General features: G+C 25.4%; 1 protein-coding gene across 3 annotated transcripts; it reads left to right on the top strand.

The window, feature by feature from the left end:
* The first annotated feature begins 2,985 nt into the window (after window positions 1-2,985).
* LOC112685814 (restriction of telomere capping protein 5) lies at window positions 2,986-20,427 on the top strand. Of its 3 annotated transcripts, none has more exons than XM_025557829.1 (11): window positions 2,986-3,896; window positions 4,931-4,993; window positions 5,172-5,345; window positions 10,765-10,914; window positions 10,971-11,126; window positions 11,223-11,237; window positions 11,303-11,488; window positions 16,784-16,854; window positions 17,016-17,188; window positions 17,248-17,428; window positions 20,244-20,328. In XM_025557829.1, exons 1-11 carry the CDS (start codon window positions 3,780-3,782, stop codon window positions 20,245-20,247), a joined length of 1,290 nt encoding a protein of 429 aa, XP_025413614.1. In that variant the 5' UTR covers window positions 2,986-3,779; the 3' UTR covers window positions 20,248-20,328. The 3 variants fall into 3 exon arrangements, with proteins under 3 accessions (XP_025413614.1, XP_025413613.1, XP_025413612.1); XM_025557827.1 differs by having other exon boundaries at window positions 3,780-3,896; window positions 17,248-17,431; window positions 20,248-20,427; XM_025557828.1 differs by lacking the exon at window positions 11,223-11,237 and having other exon boundaries at window positions 2,989-3,896; window positions 17,248-17,431; window positions 20,248-20,427.
* Window positions 20,428-21,278: the final 851 nt, after the last annotated feature.

Here is a 21,278-nt window from a genome sequence, read left to right as displayed (position 1 = left end):
ATCTCTAGTAGACGTATCTCATATAACGCTTCGCCACTGATTCTTCCTCAATAATTTTGATTATCAATAGCAGGCCATACACGGAAGGTTTAACTATCGGATTTTTCCCTTAACCGACCAAATATAAAAATATCACAGACCAGGAATCGAACGTTATCGTTAAAGATATTTTTGGAAGATAAATATATTTATTTGACTTGTAAATGTATAGACGGTCACAGTCTACAGTTCACAATTTTAGTTGTAAATACTAAACAACACGCTCCTAATTATATTTTTTTATCTATGCTCCTAATGGTGTCGTTGATTTTTTTTTAAATTAAAATTTGTACTTGCTTTATTTCCATATTACCATAATTGCAATATTTTTTTTGTTTTTATACATTTTACGAGGATAAGTCAGGTATAAAGTCTAATTATATATATATAGTTATATCGAAACACACTATTAAGCAAACTACGTACTAGGTACTGTTCCGTAGGCATGGCAAAAAATATTTCTAACATAACAAAAGATCTAACAACACATCATAACCGCAGGAAAATTGACAGTTTTGAACATATACCTACATATTTATTCGTTACATTCCAAGGGGGGCGGGGTAATTCGGTAGATTTGGAATGACAGTGAATGGATATCAAAATTTCTGTACCGCGGCGGAAAGGAACTGACGATCTGATCGACAGCTTTGGTATGCCATTCCAAAATTGACGGAAAAACTTTCCGTGTATGGCCTGCTAATCAGATATCTAATCCGTTGGATTTCGATGTTCTTCATCAATTAGATACTTACTAGATCAGCGGTTCTCAAACTTTTTTTTTTTCCACTTGAGTATATTATCAGTCACATACCATTAAAGATTAAAAATAGAACCATAAAAACTTAACATAGTTAAATACTTTTATTTTAAATAAAAATGCAGTAAAATTATTATTTATTTATTAATACAAGTTTATTAGTGTTTTTATATTAATTTATGAATTAAATATCAAATATTTAATTTCCGTTATTCTACCATTCGAACTTCCGCGTACCACTAGTGGTAAGCTTACCACAGTTTGAGAGCAGCTGTACTAGGTTATTCGAATTATCAATTAACTAATTTGAAAGTGCACTAGACCAGAGTTTCTCAACCTATAGATCGCAATTTGTAAACTAATGACAAGAAAAATATCTTAGTTATCAAAATATATTTAAATTTATTATCAATAAGTTATGGTATGCAATATTGCGTTAATGTATATGATACATTATAATAAAACGATTATTAATGTAATTATTTATATTACACTAGGTTTTTTTTTTTCGAGGGTCATTTACTCAACTCAAAGGACATTTATGGGCCGCCTAAAGATATACCTTAGAATGGATATTGGGAAACATTGCGTTAGACGATGGAAATCAATTATCATAGTCATGAAGTGTTATCACCATAGCAACTAAATCATTTTAAAACAGTATTCAATCATCGTTTAATATCTTTTTTATGATTCTATCCCACATTTTGTTTTTAATCGGTGTTCTTTGACTTTTAATCACATGCAAAATCAGTTTGTTCATCTGACTGATAATTATGATTGTCGAGGAATACAGAGTTTTTTTCCAGAGTTTTTTCGATGGGAAAAATGTGAAACAGAATGTGCAAGCATGAATGGTTTACAATATTTGTTCGAATTAACAAAATCACGTTATTCCAGTTGTCCAGTCTGGTGGGGTAGACAGTGGCCGTGATAACAGCCCTACGTTGACAATACAGTACCACCACAATAACCATCGTAACAACAACAATCACAATTAAAGATTTACCGAAATGTCGATAGATATATCGTGACAACAAACTAATATTCCTTGCAAGGATTGGAAATCCTCCCTCTCCTTTAAGCTTTTTGTCATCACATATTTAATATTTCTGTTACAGGTATACCAACCACACAATTCTACAAAATAAATATTTATAAACGTTTGCTATCAAAAACTTAATATATTCTTGTATAGGTAGCATGTTCCATGATAAATAATAGTACAGTACATTTATATATCAAAAAAATGTATGAAAATTAAGTCAGTCCGTCTGGTCGTTCTATCCGGCTGATTTCTTTCATTTTTATTTTTTTTTTAATGAAAGGTATTTAGACACAGATATGTCATCAATCATTAAAATTTACTCAACTCCCACCAACGCGATTCTTCCCTGTACATTTCTTATGGGATACATTCACTCGAGCAACATTCGAATTCTCATAACTCCTCTTCTAATGAATGGATCTTGATCGTTTCACTCTCAGAACACTTAGTGGATCAAGCTCTTTCTTTTGAGCTATTGACTGCTTAAATTTGTTGAGTTTGAGGAAAGTTATGTGTGCACAATTAACTTTATTTTCAATTTTTCCCAAATACTGCATTCTTATTGGCTCTTACCCAGTGTTATAACAAAAAACAACTCATAAACAATACTAATTTTATTACTTATATTAGCTAATATTGTCTGGAAGGAAGCACTGTAAAATGATTTTATATTATAATTACACCCTTTCATACATAGTCTATCCTAATGCTGCGGAACATATATTTTAATAAACACTCTGTCATTTCGATATGTCTTTCAATTTTCGATATTATGCTCATTTATTGATTTGTCAAAATATGTTTATGTATTGATCTATTGCGAATTTTTGCAATGGGTATATTAGTAATATATTATAATAATTGTATAATATAATAATATATTGTATATTACAATATATTATTATATTCCTATTAGCCATAGACATAAATATCTTTGTATGTCTTTTCTATTCGCCTTTCCTCCTTAAACAAGCATTAGATTCGCCCCTGATTCCATGGAATTGTACCACGGTCATAGATAATATTATCTATAACCGTGTATTGTACAACGGTATTAATATATATATTGGTGGGGAGGGGGATTGAAGGTACTTCGGTAGTAGGTAAGATCATACTCAATCGTGTTCGAGTACGCAAACTCCGAAGCGTAGTCACCAATACGGTTGTACGGCTGTCGTTGTACTTGAAGCGTTCTCATTTGATGTCATAGCCGAAGCCATCAGCAGAGGCCGTTGCTGCTCGCCTCCGCCGTCGTCGTCGCTCACTTGTTCTCGCCCGTCGTGCAGTGCCGTCGCGGACCGCGTTCTCTTTTTTTTTTTTCATTATTTTCCTTTCTTCATTCGTTCTCCTGTCCGTGACAACTTCTAGTCGTGCGTCGTGTGTGTGCTCGTTTTTTTCGTTACCGATGGCGCATATTATCACGTTTGGCGGCGACGACGACGATAATTAACGTCCACTCGCGGTTCCGTTTATTCCGTTTCGTTCGTGCTCTCGCATTCGACACCACCATCACCGCCATCGCCGTTCTTTTCCACTGTGACACGGCAAGAAGACAAACAAAATAAGCGCAAAATCGCTCTGTACCACACGCGCACACACAAAATAATGTTCAGCCACAAATACTCTTGATTGTTTGGGCCCCCCCCCGGGTGCTTGGTTGCTACACGGACGGCCTCAAGTTGTTATTACCATATCCTTTTCCTTTTCCCTCTTGATTAAACAACAATAGACAATACCTTTTACGACACCTTCCTCTTCCTATTATTACTATTATTACTTCTACTACTACGTTTATGTGGGTTCGCGTACATCTACGTTAATAATAAACAATAATTTAAGAATACCTATATACATACGTGTTGTTTGTTCGTTTCAAATCAATCTCCGTATAATAAAAAAAAAAAAAAAAAATAACAAATAAAAAAGTTAAACATGGGCAATCATAATAGTTTCAATCTTAATCACAAAGAACAATTGCAGTCGGCCAGGATGAATTCGTTCAACAAAGATCCGACGCTTGGCATGCTACCAATGGAGAAACTTGGAAAGGTATTGCATTATTTCTTTTTTTTCTCACCATTGTCTGTTGAAGAAGTGCATATTAGTAAGTTGACATTTATTAATTCATGTTTGGTAATGACACTAGTCCTTCAATTTTAAATCTGTACCTCTGGGTTATTGAGTTCTTTCCCGCAGGTATTTTTTGAGTACCCATAGAAAATGGTAATAATATTTAACTTTTTTTTTTTATCACTTATCCAGATTTAATATGTATCTCTCTGTATTTCAAAAACATTTATTTATGGTATACTTTGATGAATTACTAGGTAGACTGATTAAAGTTAATTTCAAAATTTTAATTTTATGTCTGAAAATCATGGAATATAGTTAGTACAGATATTTTTATAGACTATTTTAGATTTATTATAACTAAAAATAGTTTGTTCAAATTTTGACAAAAAACAATGCCAAATTTTATGTTACCAAAGTTTAAATAATATTTAGTTGGAACATGCCTTAATTTTTTGAAACACTTGTCAATTAGGTCCAAATCAATTTAAATAATATAATTACACCTATCATAAAAAATATCCAGTATTGAATTACTTACTTCTCATGACTTAAATTCCTAAAAGTTCATAACAATACTTACATTAAAAAAAAAAACTTATTACTATTCACATTATAGTTAATTATTAGTAAACTTATTTGATATGAAATCTTTTGTCCAACTGTTCTCAATATATATTTTATGTTAACCTTTTTATTTTAATGTGACAGTTTATGTTTGTAATGTATTACAACAATTCTGGTTCCTATTCTTATATTTTGTTTTCCTATTAATACTAAGCTTATAAAATATTTTCTTAAGTTATATGTAGGGATTTTATTTATTGCATTTTGAATTTTGAATTGCAAAAATGTCACTATTAAGTTTTTGTAGCTTAACTATTTATCTTCTACTTATAGATTTATTTTAAATATTTTATATGGTACATAAATATGCATTATTTATACTTAGCTAATATAAACTATTTTAATGTGTACACTTAATAACTTACCTTAAATTTAAACTGTTTCAGTTACTGGTTCAAAAAAGTTTAGAAGAAGATTCAATTAATGGAATTGGTTGTGGTGTGTTTAAGGTAGATATTTAATAGATTTTAATTTTATATTTAAGTAAATAGTATTAGATAATTAGATGATTTATATTTTTATTATTATCTTTGTTTATTTGTTTTCCAATTAGTTTTTAATGCAATTAAAAGTTATTTATACATTTTTATATTGAATTTAATTTTATGCAATTTAATATGTTTTAAGCGATACTTATTTCCACAATATCCTGAAATGGCTCGAAAACTTTTTGCATATCTGGTAACTTCATCTGGTGGTCCTGCTTCTTCCCATGTTATTAGTTATTCAAATTTTAAAACCCAAACAGAACGTTTGTTGAGTGTTTTGGCCGATGACCGCCAAGTATTGATGTACGTAACGGTGAGCGAGTCTTGATCATTTTATATTTATAATAGTTACTTACATGGGTACCTATAAAAAAGAGTAGATGAACTAAATTCTTACTATATAGAACTAAAATTATATAATAAAATACTTTCATTTATTTAAAATCTAGTTATATGTATTTATAAATGTATATTATACATAAATACATTGGTTGGACATCCAAAATGTTTACTCTGGGTGCTTTTAGCAGATAATATTAAAATTAATATTGTATATTATTGAATAACAGTAGAGTCTCACTGATCTGGACTAGATAGTATCAGACTGTATTTGGATTATTGAAAATCTGAATTAAACGCAATGACTCTTTTTTTTTAATTTATTAATTAATATTAAAAAAATAATACCTTTTTTTATAAAAATTTAAAATGTATTTATTTGTCATTGAGGTACCTACAATTATGTTATAAATACATATTATGTACATACATATAAACCTAAAAATATATATATCAATTAGTATATATGTATCAATAATATACATCTTATAGTAGATAACAATTGATATTGACATAAATAATTTTTATATAATATTTACATGTATGCATAAATACATAAGTACTAAAGTACGAAATATAAATTGTCTGGACTAGCGATGATCGGATCAGAAAGACTACTTACAATTTATATAATTTAATTAATATGTATTAATAAAATGAATCTTTCAAATGTTGAATAGCAATAAAGATTTATTATTTATATTATATAAAAATTGTTAGAAAGCAAATCAATTGTTTCATAAGTACATGACTATCTGTTGCTGATTCTTGAGAGAGAGATGTATTTTATTATTTTGAAATATTGGTTATTGATGCAATAACCAACTTTCTGCTCCAGAATTTACAAAACTAAAGATTTAAATGTTATTAAATGGAAAAATGTATCAATTTTGCTAACTACCTTTGTAAAATGTTCTCTAACTATTGAATTTATTATTAAAATATTTATTTTTTTTGTGTTTATGATTCACCTGAAAATTTTGTAAATGATCACTTGCAAAAATTTGTCTTCTAACCAATTATATTTAAGGCAATTAGCAGAATTGATTCAATTTTCCATTAAATAATATCTAAATATGTACCTTTGTAAATTCTGGGACAGAAATTTGGTTATGCACTATATTCATTATATTATATACAGTTCCATCTTTACCCTAAGCACCAAGTGCCAATGGGCCCCTGTATAGCCTAAGACGGTCTTGATTATATATAAATAAATATAATTATTATATAATTTAAACTAATAATTAGTTAAAAATAAATTAATTAACTGAAATATTACTTAAAATCTATACATATAAAATTAAATATATGTTAAAATATGAATTATAATTTATTAAATTTATAAAAAAACTTAAAAATTATTTTTATTTGAAAAACCAAGTCTTGAATTTCATGGTTAGTATTTGAGTTGGTTTGTTAAATACATTAATTTTAATAACTGTAATATATTATTTAATATTGTGTACCTTTTAAATATTATATTTTAATTTATTATTGTACAAATACTAACTATAAATGTATTCACATTTTAATTTTAAATTATAAGTTAGGGAAACTAAAAATACTAAAATTAGTAGCAAAATAATCTGTTTGTTTTTTTTTTTTTATTATTGAACATAGTTGTTATTTTAATTTTTGACTAAAAAGCGCTATAATTAATTTATATTAATTTATATCTAAAATATACTAAAATATAGTCCTAATATCAACTATATAGTTAACCTAAATAACTGGTAAACTTACCTAATGATTTTCATTACCTTAACAGTTTATTTTCACAAAAATTGACAATATAAAAGTAGTCAAATGTTAATTAACATTTTAGTAAATTTTTTTAAAATTTTATTTAGTTCAAATGTTAAACCTACCGATTTTAACCTTTATACGGGTACTGTATTAAATTCATCCATGATACTGAATGATTCATACTTGTTATAAACAATTATAATTTTTATTGAACTCTTTAAAAACTGTTATCATCCAATTTTTTAATACCATGTTATATTATTATCACGTTTCAAATGCATGATTTATTAGTTAAATATTTGTGCTGAAAAGTTTGAATGTACTAAACTAAAAGCAGGTAGATTTTAATCAATAATGTTTTAAGTGCATAAATAATGCCTGAATTCTGATTGAGATATTAATGGAAAATTATCTAATTACTAATGATATGAAATTATTTTCTTTTTAAATTGATTTTCGTTGGTTTTTACAATCTGTCTTAATATTTTATTTAAATAAAGTTTTAGAAAATGTAATCAGTTCATTATATATATGGTTTAAAATATTAAAAAATTGATTGGTGCTTCCTAGAAATAGTTTTAATTCGACTCTTAGATAATTATAGATATGTACAATTTATTATAACATTGGACCGAATTATTATTATAAATATATCATATTTAAACTGATGAAAATGTGATATATATAAATAAATCATGATACATTAATGATACATTTTATAGTGTTTATTTAAATAACTATTCCTATTTAACAGTAAAAGTCTAATTATTCAATGTCATATTATAAAGTTAGAAAAATATCACAGTAAAATATTTACATATTATGATTTATCTTATATGAAATATGATAAATTAAGTTTAGTATTATAAAATTATTTTATTAATAGTTGATTCTTGTGTGCTTAGGTTTATTTAACTTCGATATCTACTTAAATATTTCATTACTATTACATCACAATCAGCTTCAATATCATTAGGTTCATAGGCGTGCGCAGACTTTATTCGCAGGTTATGCAATAAGAAATATAGGGCCCCTCACAAATAAATTTTCTAATCTTCCCTTAATTTATTTGCATTTTTTTTTTTAACGCATATAAGATTCAAGTCACAATCTAAGTTTTTGCATATATACTACGTAGCTTCTTTACTTCCCTTAGAATCTAAAATCACACATAATTTTACAGTAGAATATTAAACAATGCACTGTAGAAATAAGTAGTTTGAAATTTGATTTATATTTATTAAAAAAAAATTTATTATTTATTTAAGATCAAGTATGTACTATATTGAATGCTTTTGAATAATTTTAACATGTTTAAAATGTTGTTATTTTATGGAGAGTACTTAAAATCTAAAGTTCAAGTCTTCTTTTTATTGGCACACATGCTTTGAATTCATCTATTACATCTTCAATATTGATTTTTGATGCCATCTTTTGCTCGATAAATATTAACATCAGTGAATCAAGACGTTCTTGTAACATAGTGTTTTTAAGTTTAGACTTTACAATAGATAATTTAGAAAAATCCCTCTCACACGAGCAGCTTGTCACAGGTATTGTTGCGAATTGTGTTAAACCTTTATTGAAGTTTGAAAATATTGTTTTCCGGTCGTTTTCTGGTAACCAATTCAGCCATACTACAATTGTTTTAGTTGATAACCCTCTAATAGAAGTTCTATCAGACATATTTGTAATGAGCTTAATTTCAGACTCAAATGTAGTATTCAAATTAAATTTTTCCTTCAACATTGAAATATCATTACTATCAAGCTTTAATTGATTTAAATTTCCTGTGGCGGTAATTAAATTTAAAGTTTCTTAACTTAATAATAAATATGGGCCCCTCACATGAAGCCGCAGACTATGCAGCGGCATACCTTGTGCATACCCCGTGCGCACGCCTATGATTAGGTTACATCTTAAAAGTATTACAATTCAATTGTTGAATAATTTACATTAGATTTGTGCAGTTTCTTTATTTTGAAAACACTTATTCGACCTATGTTTTTTTTAAGTGTTTTAAATTTAAAAAAATAAATTTTATGATATTGAAATACTAATTACTAATTTTACTATATATTAGTGAAATAATTGTATTATAAAACCATTGCTCTGACAATACATAAAATAACTTAGATATAAAAAAATACTGCTCATATATATTCTAAATAAATTTAAATATTAATAAACCATCTTTTAAAATCATATTCTATTATTTATTAACTGTTCAATCTATAATTTATATAATACATTATGATAATGAATATAGATAGTATATTTTATCGGTTTTAATTAATTGAATAATTATAAATAAATTCTTAAGATGTAATAGGACTTTGATCTCATATGTTTTTGTAAGGTTAACTATGGAATGTTCAATATTTAATAAATTCTGATTATAAAAACCATAATTGTAAATTTGACTAATTACTTTGAATGTAATTTATACTGTTTTAAATTGAATTATTCAACGGTTATTTGGATATTTTATTGATAATGATATTTGTTATCAATTTTATCCTCATAGACCAGTGTATACTATGTACTTGTGACTATTAAATATCAGAGAATTAAAAATTTGTTTATTTTATTTACATGTTTCTTTATTTAATGATTTTATACATACATTTATTGAATTCAATTTCATTTTTTTTTTTTTTTTAATATATGGAAGATTTAAATTTTTAATGAAAGATAATAAACTATGGCTTACATTCTAGAGGTTTTATGTATAGAATTTTTATTTATAAATTTAACATTGAACAATATCTATAAAAAAATATTTTGATAAATTAGATACATAATATCTATACACTTTTAAAATAATATCAGTTATGTATAATGAAAATTCTACAAGTACCATGATTTTTAAAAATAAATATTATATAATATAATAAAAGTAAATATGAACAGATAATTATTTTGATCACCCTGAGAAGTAAGGTATAGTGATATACATCTATAATACTTCTTTTGTTGTATTAAGAATTCTATAAACTCAGAAAAATATTTAAAACCTTTTTATATGTAATATGAATACATTGTTTTTATAAAACTTAAATGAGTTAATAATATAAAAATAATATTATAAGTAATTTAATAAATAAAGCGAGTGTTTGCTAGGATTTAAACTTTTTTTGAATTTTATATATGTGTGAAACATTAGCTAAATAAGTAATTTTTGACAGCTTTATGTTACTATCAGTATTGTAAAGATTAAATTATTATACAATAGTTTCAAGCCCATTTTATATAAAAATATTGAATGTTTGTGGTCAGTTTTTAATGAGATATAAATGTTCTTTATTCGTTTAAAGTAAGTAAAAATAGCTTGCATATATTTTAGCACATGGAGGAATAAGTTTTTTTTGTAGTCTTCTAAAAAAAAAAAAAACTTCCACAGATCATATGATGATGCTTCAAGTTGGAAAATACTTAAAAAATGAAAATAAAAATATTTTTATACATGAAATTATAATGTTTTTTAATTCGTTAGAAACTTAAAATTATTTACTCAAATTATGTTATGATAAGTATTAACTTTTAAATATATAAATATATATATAATAATAATGCAAACTCTTAATTGTTTTTGTCAAAGCCCCAAAAGTGTATCCTTTTTTTATACTGTGACTGATTGTTAGATGTATGCTGACGGAAAAGAAGAAATTGATCAAGATCAATTTCGAGATCTTCTCTTAGCTGTCTATAAACTTGCGATGGATCATTATCCTGAAAGTCCTCAGTCGTGTCGTTATATATTTAAGACTATTCAAGCTGTTGTTGACTCTGCAGTAAGTTAATATTTACTTCATTAAATATTTAAATAATCATTTTAATTAATTTCTAGTTTCATAAAAAATTAACGTTAAAAGTGGGTTATTTGACCAATTGGATACTACAACATTGTCCTCGATTAATTGTCTTACTTCATCGGTATATTGTTCACATTTTATCCACTGGTTACAGATCTGTCATTGAAAAGTGCCCATATTCCAAACCTAATGCAAGTATAAATTTGTTTATCTTGTAACTATTAAGATTCATTTTTATATGGGGAAAATAATTTTAATTAAATTCTATTTTGTTATTACCTCATTAGGAAAACGAACCTAATGTGAGTAAATTTTTCTAAGTTTTTTGTTATTTAATTTAACTTTAATTGGTTGTACTTAATTACAGGATCTCGAATTGACAACACCAGTTCTGGAAAAAGAAAATGAATTCAAAACAGAAAAAAATCCATTATTACCATTGTCTCAAGTCTGGATATTATCTACAACATTACCAGCATTATATACTCAACCAATATTGCATTCCAAACCAACACCAAATTGTTTTAACACCCAAAACTTCTTATCAAAATTTGTAAGTTTTTAACTATCATTTTAACAATTAACGTGGGAAAGTTTTCTTAATTTAAAATAATTATTTTGATATTAACTACTATAATAAAATTTTTTACTATACAGATAGATATTTATAAATATTATACCTAAAAATTATACTATTATAAACTTGATAGCTTAAAATTTTGAAAGCTTCATAACTTGAATAAAATATCTAATATAGTATCTAAAATTATCAAATTAAATATTGAGTATTGATTCTATCATTCTAGATTTAAGGTATTAGATATTAGTATATAACTTTATTTAAATATCCTTTATAAGATATTTATATTTCCAATATATTGTAGCTTAATGACAAACCAAAATTTTAAAATCAATATATTATTTGACATTATTAAAAATTTAAAATAGTATAATGAATAATATCTACACAATACATATTAATAAATTTAAAATTTAACTATTGTTAAAATATTCATTACAAGTTAATTATTGGCAATATTTAAGTCAATAATACTTAGACGTAGAGGCATTTTCAGTCTTGTTATTAATAAATTCTCCTGTATTAATTATTTAAATTTGTATTTATTATGATATTACTAATTCAAAGGATTTTATTTTTCCCGGATATAATTATGATAATTTTGTTTCAGATAATTTGAATTATGTACATAAATTAAATTATTTATACTATATTATTCAGTTTAAGTATTTAATATGTGATCTTAAAGTAGATATCTTATTTAAGATCACATATTAAATACTTAAACTGAATAATATAGTATAAGTAATTTAATTTATGTACATAAAATAGATATCTTATTTATAATTATTTTTCTTTATAAGCCTAAAAAAAAATTAATTTTCATTTTAATTTATTACGAAAAAGTGAGTAAAATGAAAACATTTAGATCAACTGGTTAATATATTTTTAAAAAAAAAAATTTCTTAATGTTCATCAATAAATGAAAACTGATAAATTGGCTAACCACGTGAAAGTTGTAGATGAATTTCACCATGCAGTGAGTGATTACTAAAACTCGGATCTTTCATATTTAAAATACGTAAAATAATATTTTCAAACAAAATTTCTGTCGGTTGGTAACCCTGTTTTAAAACCAGTTTTAATAACGGTATAACTTGTGAAGAAAACAATTAAATAACATTTTGCCATTATTATTAATTGCATTTTGGTGGTGAACAACAAATTTTGCTTGTAAAATGATAACTCGAATATTACCAATCGTTTCTATTTTATCTATATTATATCGTATACAGTATACTATTACAATACACTTATAAATTTAAATTATACCATTTCTTTCTCTATGCAGTGATGCCCAACATTTTTTCTTCGATGAGCCACAAACAAAATGTTGCCTTTGTATGTGTTACCAATAAAATGTATTTAATATTTCCATTATTAATATATTGAACCTACTTGTTATGAGATAAGTGGCTTGGTTAACGATATTTGACTAATGTAATAGTTGAGCCCTAGAAACCTATCAAGGAGCTGGGTATTTCTTGGCTCATGTATTTATGAACATATTTCATTTAAATAACTAAATTAATTGTATGTATTGAAAAATAATTTAATATGCACATATGGTAGATAGGTTAGGTATTTGAAAGGAATTAAGGAAAATCTTATAGGTAGTACAATTGAATAGTTATATACATATTTATTACGTAGTATGGGGAGAGGGAATGAGTCAATTTTTAAATGATTTGCTTAGGATTTGAAATATGATTGCTACGCCACTGAATGTATCTATAAAGTTTATTATGTAGTCATATTTACGTTATACCTCTTATATGTAAACATATAATATGTTACTATCTTAAATTTGGTCGTAAATCAGTGCCCAAACCTTTGTTAGGTACCATTACGATTTTAATGTTTATATTGCACTTTTTGGGTCTATAATAAATTATTAAAATTAATTTTTAACCGTGAAAACATTTTAATGAGTGGCGGCACAAAATTTATTTTTCAATGAAGCAGTTATGTGTAATGAGTACCCACCCCAAGTCAAAGTTTATAGTTCAATCATAATTTTAGGTATACATATATAAAAATTAACGTGTCCAAGCAAAATAATATATAATAATATTTGTATCATATGTTGCAAATTATGTATTAAACTTTTCTCACACAACTACCTATCCATCCACCCCTTTTTACATGAAGTAGCTGTGCTTCATTAAAACCCACATTGCGCCGCCACTGGTTTTTATAAAATTTATTGTTTAAATTAGCTTCTTTTTTTTTTTTTGGTATTGGTCTTATATAAGTGCAATTATATAATTTTATAAAGTAATAAACATTAAGTGGTCACAAAATTATTTTAAATTGAAGTATAAATTAATACCAATTCATCTATGTTTTACAATTTAATACCTTAAATATCTGTTATTATAAATAGGACTGGGACTTAAAAAAAATGTGTTAAAAACTTTATTTATTTCAAAACTTGTTGTTATGATTGTCCTTGGATTCTTAAATAGAAAAATGTTTTTTGACCATATAATTTTGTTCTATTTTTGATAAATTAGAAACATGGGTCTACATGGTTGTATTTATTAGTTAATCAATGAACTAGATTCCTTCTAAACATGTACTAACATGCAAATTTTGAGCGAGTAAATGCTGAAACGCGTTATCAAATACCCTAATATTTAAGAATTTATAGATAAATTCTGACAGATTCTCTAGTAACTTGAAAAATCATCTAAAAACAATAACAATGTCCTATTAATGCATATAAAGTAAAATTAGTCATAAAATATAAATAAAATACAAAATAAAAACTACATTAAATTAATCTGTATCACTTGAAACTCATTTTTTTCTTACGGACTAATGTGTTGGGACATCAGAAAAAAAAATTGCATTTGCATCAAAATTTTAGCCCTTATTATAATAAACGGTTATAAAATATGTTCAGTGAAACACTTGAAATAAGATTTACTCACTATTTACTTATTTCAATAATCATAGGGTTTGAAATTATTTATCTATCTATTTATTATATTTGTTGGATTTTTGGTCAATTAAAATTTTACAATAATTTTGTGTAGATATCAGTAAATGAAGTTGCAATAAAAATATATAATTACAAGTAATTGATTTGGAAACCAAACAATAAAGTCGTTAGTTGTTTTTTTTTTAATATGATTTAAACATTATACTAATTGTTTTTTTACTATTAAGTTAATTTTCTCTAGTTGATCGGTTATTAAAGCCTTATTTTTTTATATTTAATTTATTTATTTTTTTAATGTTTTTTTTTTTTATATTTATTTTACTATAAAAATGATTAAATTAAATTATGTTGATGCATGATTTGAATACAGTATGTACCATATAGTGTTGTGTTGTAACGTTATACATTAAATAACTTTTTGTATGGCACAATATTAAGACAAAACGATAAAAATTTCATTTTTTACATTTCAAGGATTTTAAGATTTGACCCGTGAATCCCGTGATTTATGTATTATTTTATTAAAGTACTATTTTGTAATATATCTATAAATTATATACTTAAATTATGTATGCACCTTAATGTATTTATTTTTAATGTGAATATATACACATCTGTTGATTTGCTCCAACAAATAGATGATTGTTTCCGTGAATTATAAAATTTATGATCATAAAAAAATATTTTTACTTTTTAAAAATATATATATATATATATTTCCAATAAAGAAACATTATTGAGCTAGTTATAAATGTGACCATGATATACTGTTGAACCGTTAAGGTCAATGTCAATTGTCAATTGTCCTTGATAAGTAAATGAAAAACTACATAAATAATTTTCATTGATTTCTAGTTGGATAAAGAAATTTTATTTAATGGTAAATATAGTCACATTTAAATATATCAATGTTTTAAGATTTATAATTGTGGATAGATAAATGTATTCTCAAAGTGCTCTTTTCGACTATTGATATTGAGCGATTTTTAATTACATTTACCCGTCTAGGTCTTAAATATTTTCTGTAGCTTTATGTTTCATTTCATTATTTGTGAAATACTTATGTAAACAAATTTAAGTCTAGATTTAGTAAATTAAATTACATATTTTACGCATGACAATATTTTAATGATATTTCTCAATAATCTATTATTTTATGCTCTGATTAACAACGCTTACCATTTTATTAATTACATATTTACAAATAAATTAAAAATTACATCTCTCAATTACAGTCAAGAATCCTTGTAGTGCAATCGAATTAATTATATTTTCAAAAGTATTAAATAATATTAAAAAAAAAACAATAATAAACAATTGAATTCTATAACTTCTAATGTAGAAAATGTGACGTAAAAACAACTTTTAAACCTCAATGATATATACTTCCGCTACGTGGGTTAATTTTCATTAAAAATAAAAACAATTTACCATGAGCAGTTTTTTATTCCATTTTCAACTCTAATTTCAAATAATTTACAATTCACACAAATGAACCTCAATAAATGTTACATGCATTACACTTACTAGAAAACAATGTTAAAAGTGAAAATGTTATAAAATACTGAAGTAGATAGGCGCGGCTGAAAAAGTGTTAGTTTGCCAATTGAGTTCAAATTATATAAAAATAATCAGTTTTTTGATTGATAGGTAGACATGATTGTAGTTTTATAAATTAAACAAAAGTAACAAAATGAAAACTGATTTTACTCTAATGTAGGTCATTCGTGTTTTTACTATATATATTTGAAGTATACGAAGTACACGCTACACAATTATATATAGGTATTTAGTATTTACTCATTTCTCAAGGTAACTTGAGTTATTTTATTAGATAAACGAATTAATCGAAAATTATTCTAGTAACCTATTTTAATAGTAGACTGTAGTTTAGAATAAAACTTATTTACATTTCACGAAGATATCGTTATCATGCAGTATAGGGGATCGTAAACTAAAATAATCGTGATAATACAAGTAAAATAAATATTATTCAATAGTGAAATAAAATATTTTTTGTTATTTTTATAGTAGACTTAATTTGAGATCAAATGATGCTAATTATATATGGAAAAACTTAATTTATAACGAATGATAATTATTTTAAGTTTTAATTGGCTCTGCCGAAATATTAATTGATGTGAATAGCTAAACATGAGTAGATACTAATTTTACTGTCGATAGAATTATTCTTAATTTACAATAATGTTAATTTAATTAGATGCGTAATTAGCAGTTAGGTTTGGGTAATTGTTATTAAATTGGTAATAGAAAACAAGCTGAAAGCATCCGAGCTTTTATGTTTTATATTTCTATTACAGTTGGACTTTTCTTGTCCATCACATTGGACCCTATTGTACAACAGCAATCAACATGGTATCGGAAGTAATAGGTAATTATTCCCTAGTAACTTTTTTGTATATTTTATTTAAATTTCAAAATGTATATGTTTGCTCATAATTATGCTTTGCGCTTGACGTTAAAGGACGTTTGTGCGCTGCTTTCACAAAATAATTGAGAATTATTAACTTTGGGTTTTTTTCCTTAATATAGATTTTTACACCACGTTCTAAGTTATCGGGGGCCTACATTAACATTCTTAAGAGGTGATGAAGGTGTCTTATTTTGTATGGGTGCCACCACTGAATGGCGTGAATCGCACCAATATTGGGGTGGAGATGATACCATTATTTTGCAGTTATTGCCCTATTACAAAGTAATTAACCGTAAGTATCTGTAGTAATTTTATGATTTTGAACTTTTTTTTAAAAAATCAATTTAAAAGGGGGTCCAAAATCAATGTACTTAAACACATCAATACGTGGATATGCAAAAGGCATAAGAGCTGGTAGTGACCCCAGAAATCCATCTATTCAAGTTGATGACTCATTTCAACATGTAACGCACTGTGGTATACCATACAAGTTGGAAAGCATAGAAGTATGGGGTTGTGGTTCACCAAAAAATAGGTATGGACTTTTATTTTATGAGATATTATTCATTAGTTTTATTCTTAACAATATTTAAATCAGACAAATGGATCTTCACAGGAAAAAACTCCGGATCCATGACGTCATTAGTTAGTGTTATCAATATTGTCCTTATCAATTATAATGCTGATTAAATGCGCGGCAATTTGGCATTTGTTTAAATTTGTACAATCTGCAACGACGGATTACGCGATAATGGAATATTTATTTATTTTCTTATTTAAAATAATGTTCTAAAAAACTGTGACAAAATACTTGATATATTTGCTAAAAATAAAGACTTGAGTTTTAAAAAAACGCAGAAAAATTTAAAAAGAAAAATAGAACCACAAACGCGTTTTATGCAAAAAAAAAAAAAAATTGGAAACTACTACTATGTCCTCTGCTGAAAAATTAATTATTAAAAAATCTCTAAAATATGGTACTGATGAAGTAATTAACATAAGCAAATCTAAGTTTGATCACTCTTACATTTAAATAATATTTTTTTATTACTATATAATTATACTAACTTATTTGTGATTTAATATTTTTTAACAATTATAATTTACTGTAGAAAGTAATTTTATATAATGTATACTTTAAAATAATTTTATGCTTAATTGTTGATTAATTTTAAGTACATTATTGACAGTTTTGTCTCTACAAATTAATTTTAAAACCATATTCTAATAGATCTAATATAATAACAGTTATACTTACTCAATAATGAACCTACAACTGTACAGCAGAAACACTTCAATGTTTTCAGTATTATTATTTTGTAATTATTACCAATGTTTTTCTAAATTCCTTTTCTAATCACTTGTGTAGTTTACAGATATAGTCCATAATAAAACTTAGGCATATTGTTCAAAAAAATGCTGGTAATGCTATGCTAGTACTAGTAATACTATTTATAATCAATGCTATTAAGTTCGGATTTCCGAATCATTTGATAAGAATAATATTGATAACACTGACTAATGACATCATGGACCCGGAGTTTTTTCCTGCAAAGATCCATTCGTTAAATCAGGACTTAAAATCGGTAAAAAACCGTGAATTTGAGAACCGTAAACCGATAACCACTTTTAGTATTGGAATGCTGGAAGTAGTTATTGGTTATCGGTAAACAAGGTAAATATCTAAATATTAACATCAAAGCGATTACCTCGTATTTTCAATCCCGGTTTTATAACTAAAACCTATTCCCGACTAAAATAATTAATGGTTTTTTTGTAGTATTAATACTTGAATTATATCATGATTACATTATACTATTATAGCTGAATTTAATTTTCCAGCTATTTTTAAATATTTTTCCCCAATTAATGGCCGTTGAGTATTACTTATCCGTTGTGAATATTATATATATATATATAGGTTTGTTTGTTTTGTGAAAAAGTGTAGTCTTACACGCTGTTTGTTTTAAAAAAGTGTAATATTAGTGTACTATTTTTTCACACTGACCCAAGTGTAAGTGTAGGCACAACGTTTATAGTGTAGCGTTGATCGTTATCAAATTAAGCCTTATCAGCTAATAGTTTAATCTGCAATTTCAAATAAGTGTCGAAACACGACTTACCAAATACCAACTGTTATAATCGTTTATAATATTTGGACTCACGAATACTGAGGTTGAGTTATAAAAACAATAAAATATATATCATATATGATATTTTTATATTATATTATTATATTTTATTATATTTATATATATTTGATTATAAATAAAATAATTTAAACAACCATTATTGTCGTCATCTTTTACATACACAGCTGCTGGGATTTTGATAGGAGTCCACAGCTCTAACAATATTTCGTCATCGGAAGAGTCACAAAACTCCATTACGTGCAATTTTTGTATTTCTATTTCTTTTAATATTATAATTGTTAATTAATAATATTAAATTTTATACAAAAAGTTTACATAGCTATTGTTCAATTCTACTACCAATAGAAATAAATTATTATCAATTATTAAAACTGATAAAAAAGATCAGCTGATTAATCTTCACCAAAACCGTTTGTTTTGTAAATGGGTAATCACCACACCCCTTACACTTCACCCAGACACTACACTAATCAGTGTATACTTTTTTTTTTCCTAAACGAACAAACCTAATGTATAAATCTGAGTATCATCTTAAAAAATTATTATATTTAATTTCAGTTTTTTACCGTTATAAGTAAGAAAATTATAACAATACATTTTTTTTTATCTAATTTAGTTTTTTGATTATCATTATCTTTATCATAATATGTTTTAAACTTTAAATCGGTTTGAAAAAATAAATATTGAAATTGAGTGAAATCGACCAAATTAAAGCATATTAAGTTTTTGATTTTGTAATAAAAATTATATTATCAACCTACGAATCACCTAAATAAACTGTTACGAAAATATGATTAAAAAATTGAAAAATATGATTTTTAAAAACCGGTTTCAACAGGTAACCAATTATCAATAAACCTTAAGCCGGGTTCTCACTACACCGTGCCGTGTCGTATCTTCTAAAATAATTAATGTGTGATACCAATAGATATCTTAAGGTGATGCTATCAAATTTTGATTACATATTTTCGCAGTTTTCTTATTAGATATGAAATTTCTAAATAAATCCTATCGGAGCCGATTACCTACTTTATTAGGAACGGTTTTAAGCCTTGATTTAAATTGTATTATCTCAGTTCGATGTACTGTTTTTTCACAATTATTGAAGTTAAATTTTTGCTTTCCTGATTGATTAGTGATTACATTTAATAAACCCTATAAAGAATTTTTATTATTGATAAAATTTATTTTTTCATAGAGAAATACAGTTGGATATAAAAAATTGGCAAATCAAAGAGGCTGAGAAGAACCGTACATTAAAAATGACATCTAAAGAATGGTTAGATCATCCAGATAGATACTTATTAGAGTTAGCTGGACGACAAACATATTCAACATCATAAACCAATCATAATAAAAAATATTCAATGTTCTTTCAGTCCTAGCATATTTTATTTTTTTTTTTGTACATAAGATTTTCTTTAACTATATTCAACGCCTTAATGTTTTAATTTCTCGTCGTACTTACAGTTATAAAAGTATTATTTTATCAGTATTAACCGGATACCAGATAATTTTTACAATTAAATCAAAATGACAATAGTCTTCAACTTAAAATAACAAAATAAATACTACAAAACAGGTTGAATTGATGGAAATGAAAAAGAACCTATTTTATTTATATTTATTTATTTCATCTTAAAATATTGTGTTCATCATGATTGATAAATCTAATAGGTTTCTATATAGATTAAATTCAAAATTAAAATATATCATTCAGTATAAATAAATACTATAAATTCAGTATCTTAGTTATAAGTTCAATCCACTCCTAATTAGTGTAATAGGTAATATTTATAGTTTAAAATTGAATTCAAGATTTTACAAAACCACATTATTTTTGGATAACTATTTAATTTGAAATGCAAATTTCAAATAATCAACTGTTACAAATTGTTAAAAATATTTAACTTAATATAACAGAATTTTTTTTATTTTTTTTTATCAAGTGATAAACCTGTGATACATTGTAAAGCTCATTTGGTGATCGTTAAAGCAATTTTTAATGACGAATTTAATAGCAAGTCTGAGGGATTTTTCAATCTCAAAAATGTATTGAAAAGCTATAAAAGTTTTTTTTCCTTATCTATTCTTGTGAATTATTTTTTGTGTTTATTAGTTTAAAAAATAATAATAGAAAAAAGGATATTCATTTTATTTTGTTTGATATTTAAAAAAGTGCTGTCTTTTGTCTGCAAAGTTATACAGTTTGTATTTTGATGATACATT

This window comes from Sipha flava, unplaced genomic scaffold (genome assembly GCF_003268045.1).
Source record: "Sipha flava isolate LNK unplaced genomic scaffold, YSA_version1 293_pilon_pilon, whole genome shotgun sequence".
Classification (NCBI taxonomy): domain Eukaryota; kingdom Metazoa; phylum Arthropoda; class Insecta; order Hemiptera; family Aphididae; genus Sipha; species Sipha flava.
This window is presented reverse-complemented; position numbering and strand designations above follow the sequence as displayed.

Coding starts and splice junctions, on each gene's coding strand:
- LOC112685814 (XM_025557827.1), top strand. CDS start 3,780: ATGGGCAATCATAATAGTTTCAATCTTAATCACAAAGAACAATTGCAG. Junction 4,994..5,171: donor TTGGTTGTGGTGTGTTTAAG/GTAGATATTTAA, acceptor ATATGTTTTAAG/CGATACTTATTTCCACAATA. Junction 17,432..20,247: donor TGTGGTTCACCAAAAAATAG/GTATGGACTTTT, acceptor ATTTTTTCATAG/AGAAATACAGTTGGATATAA.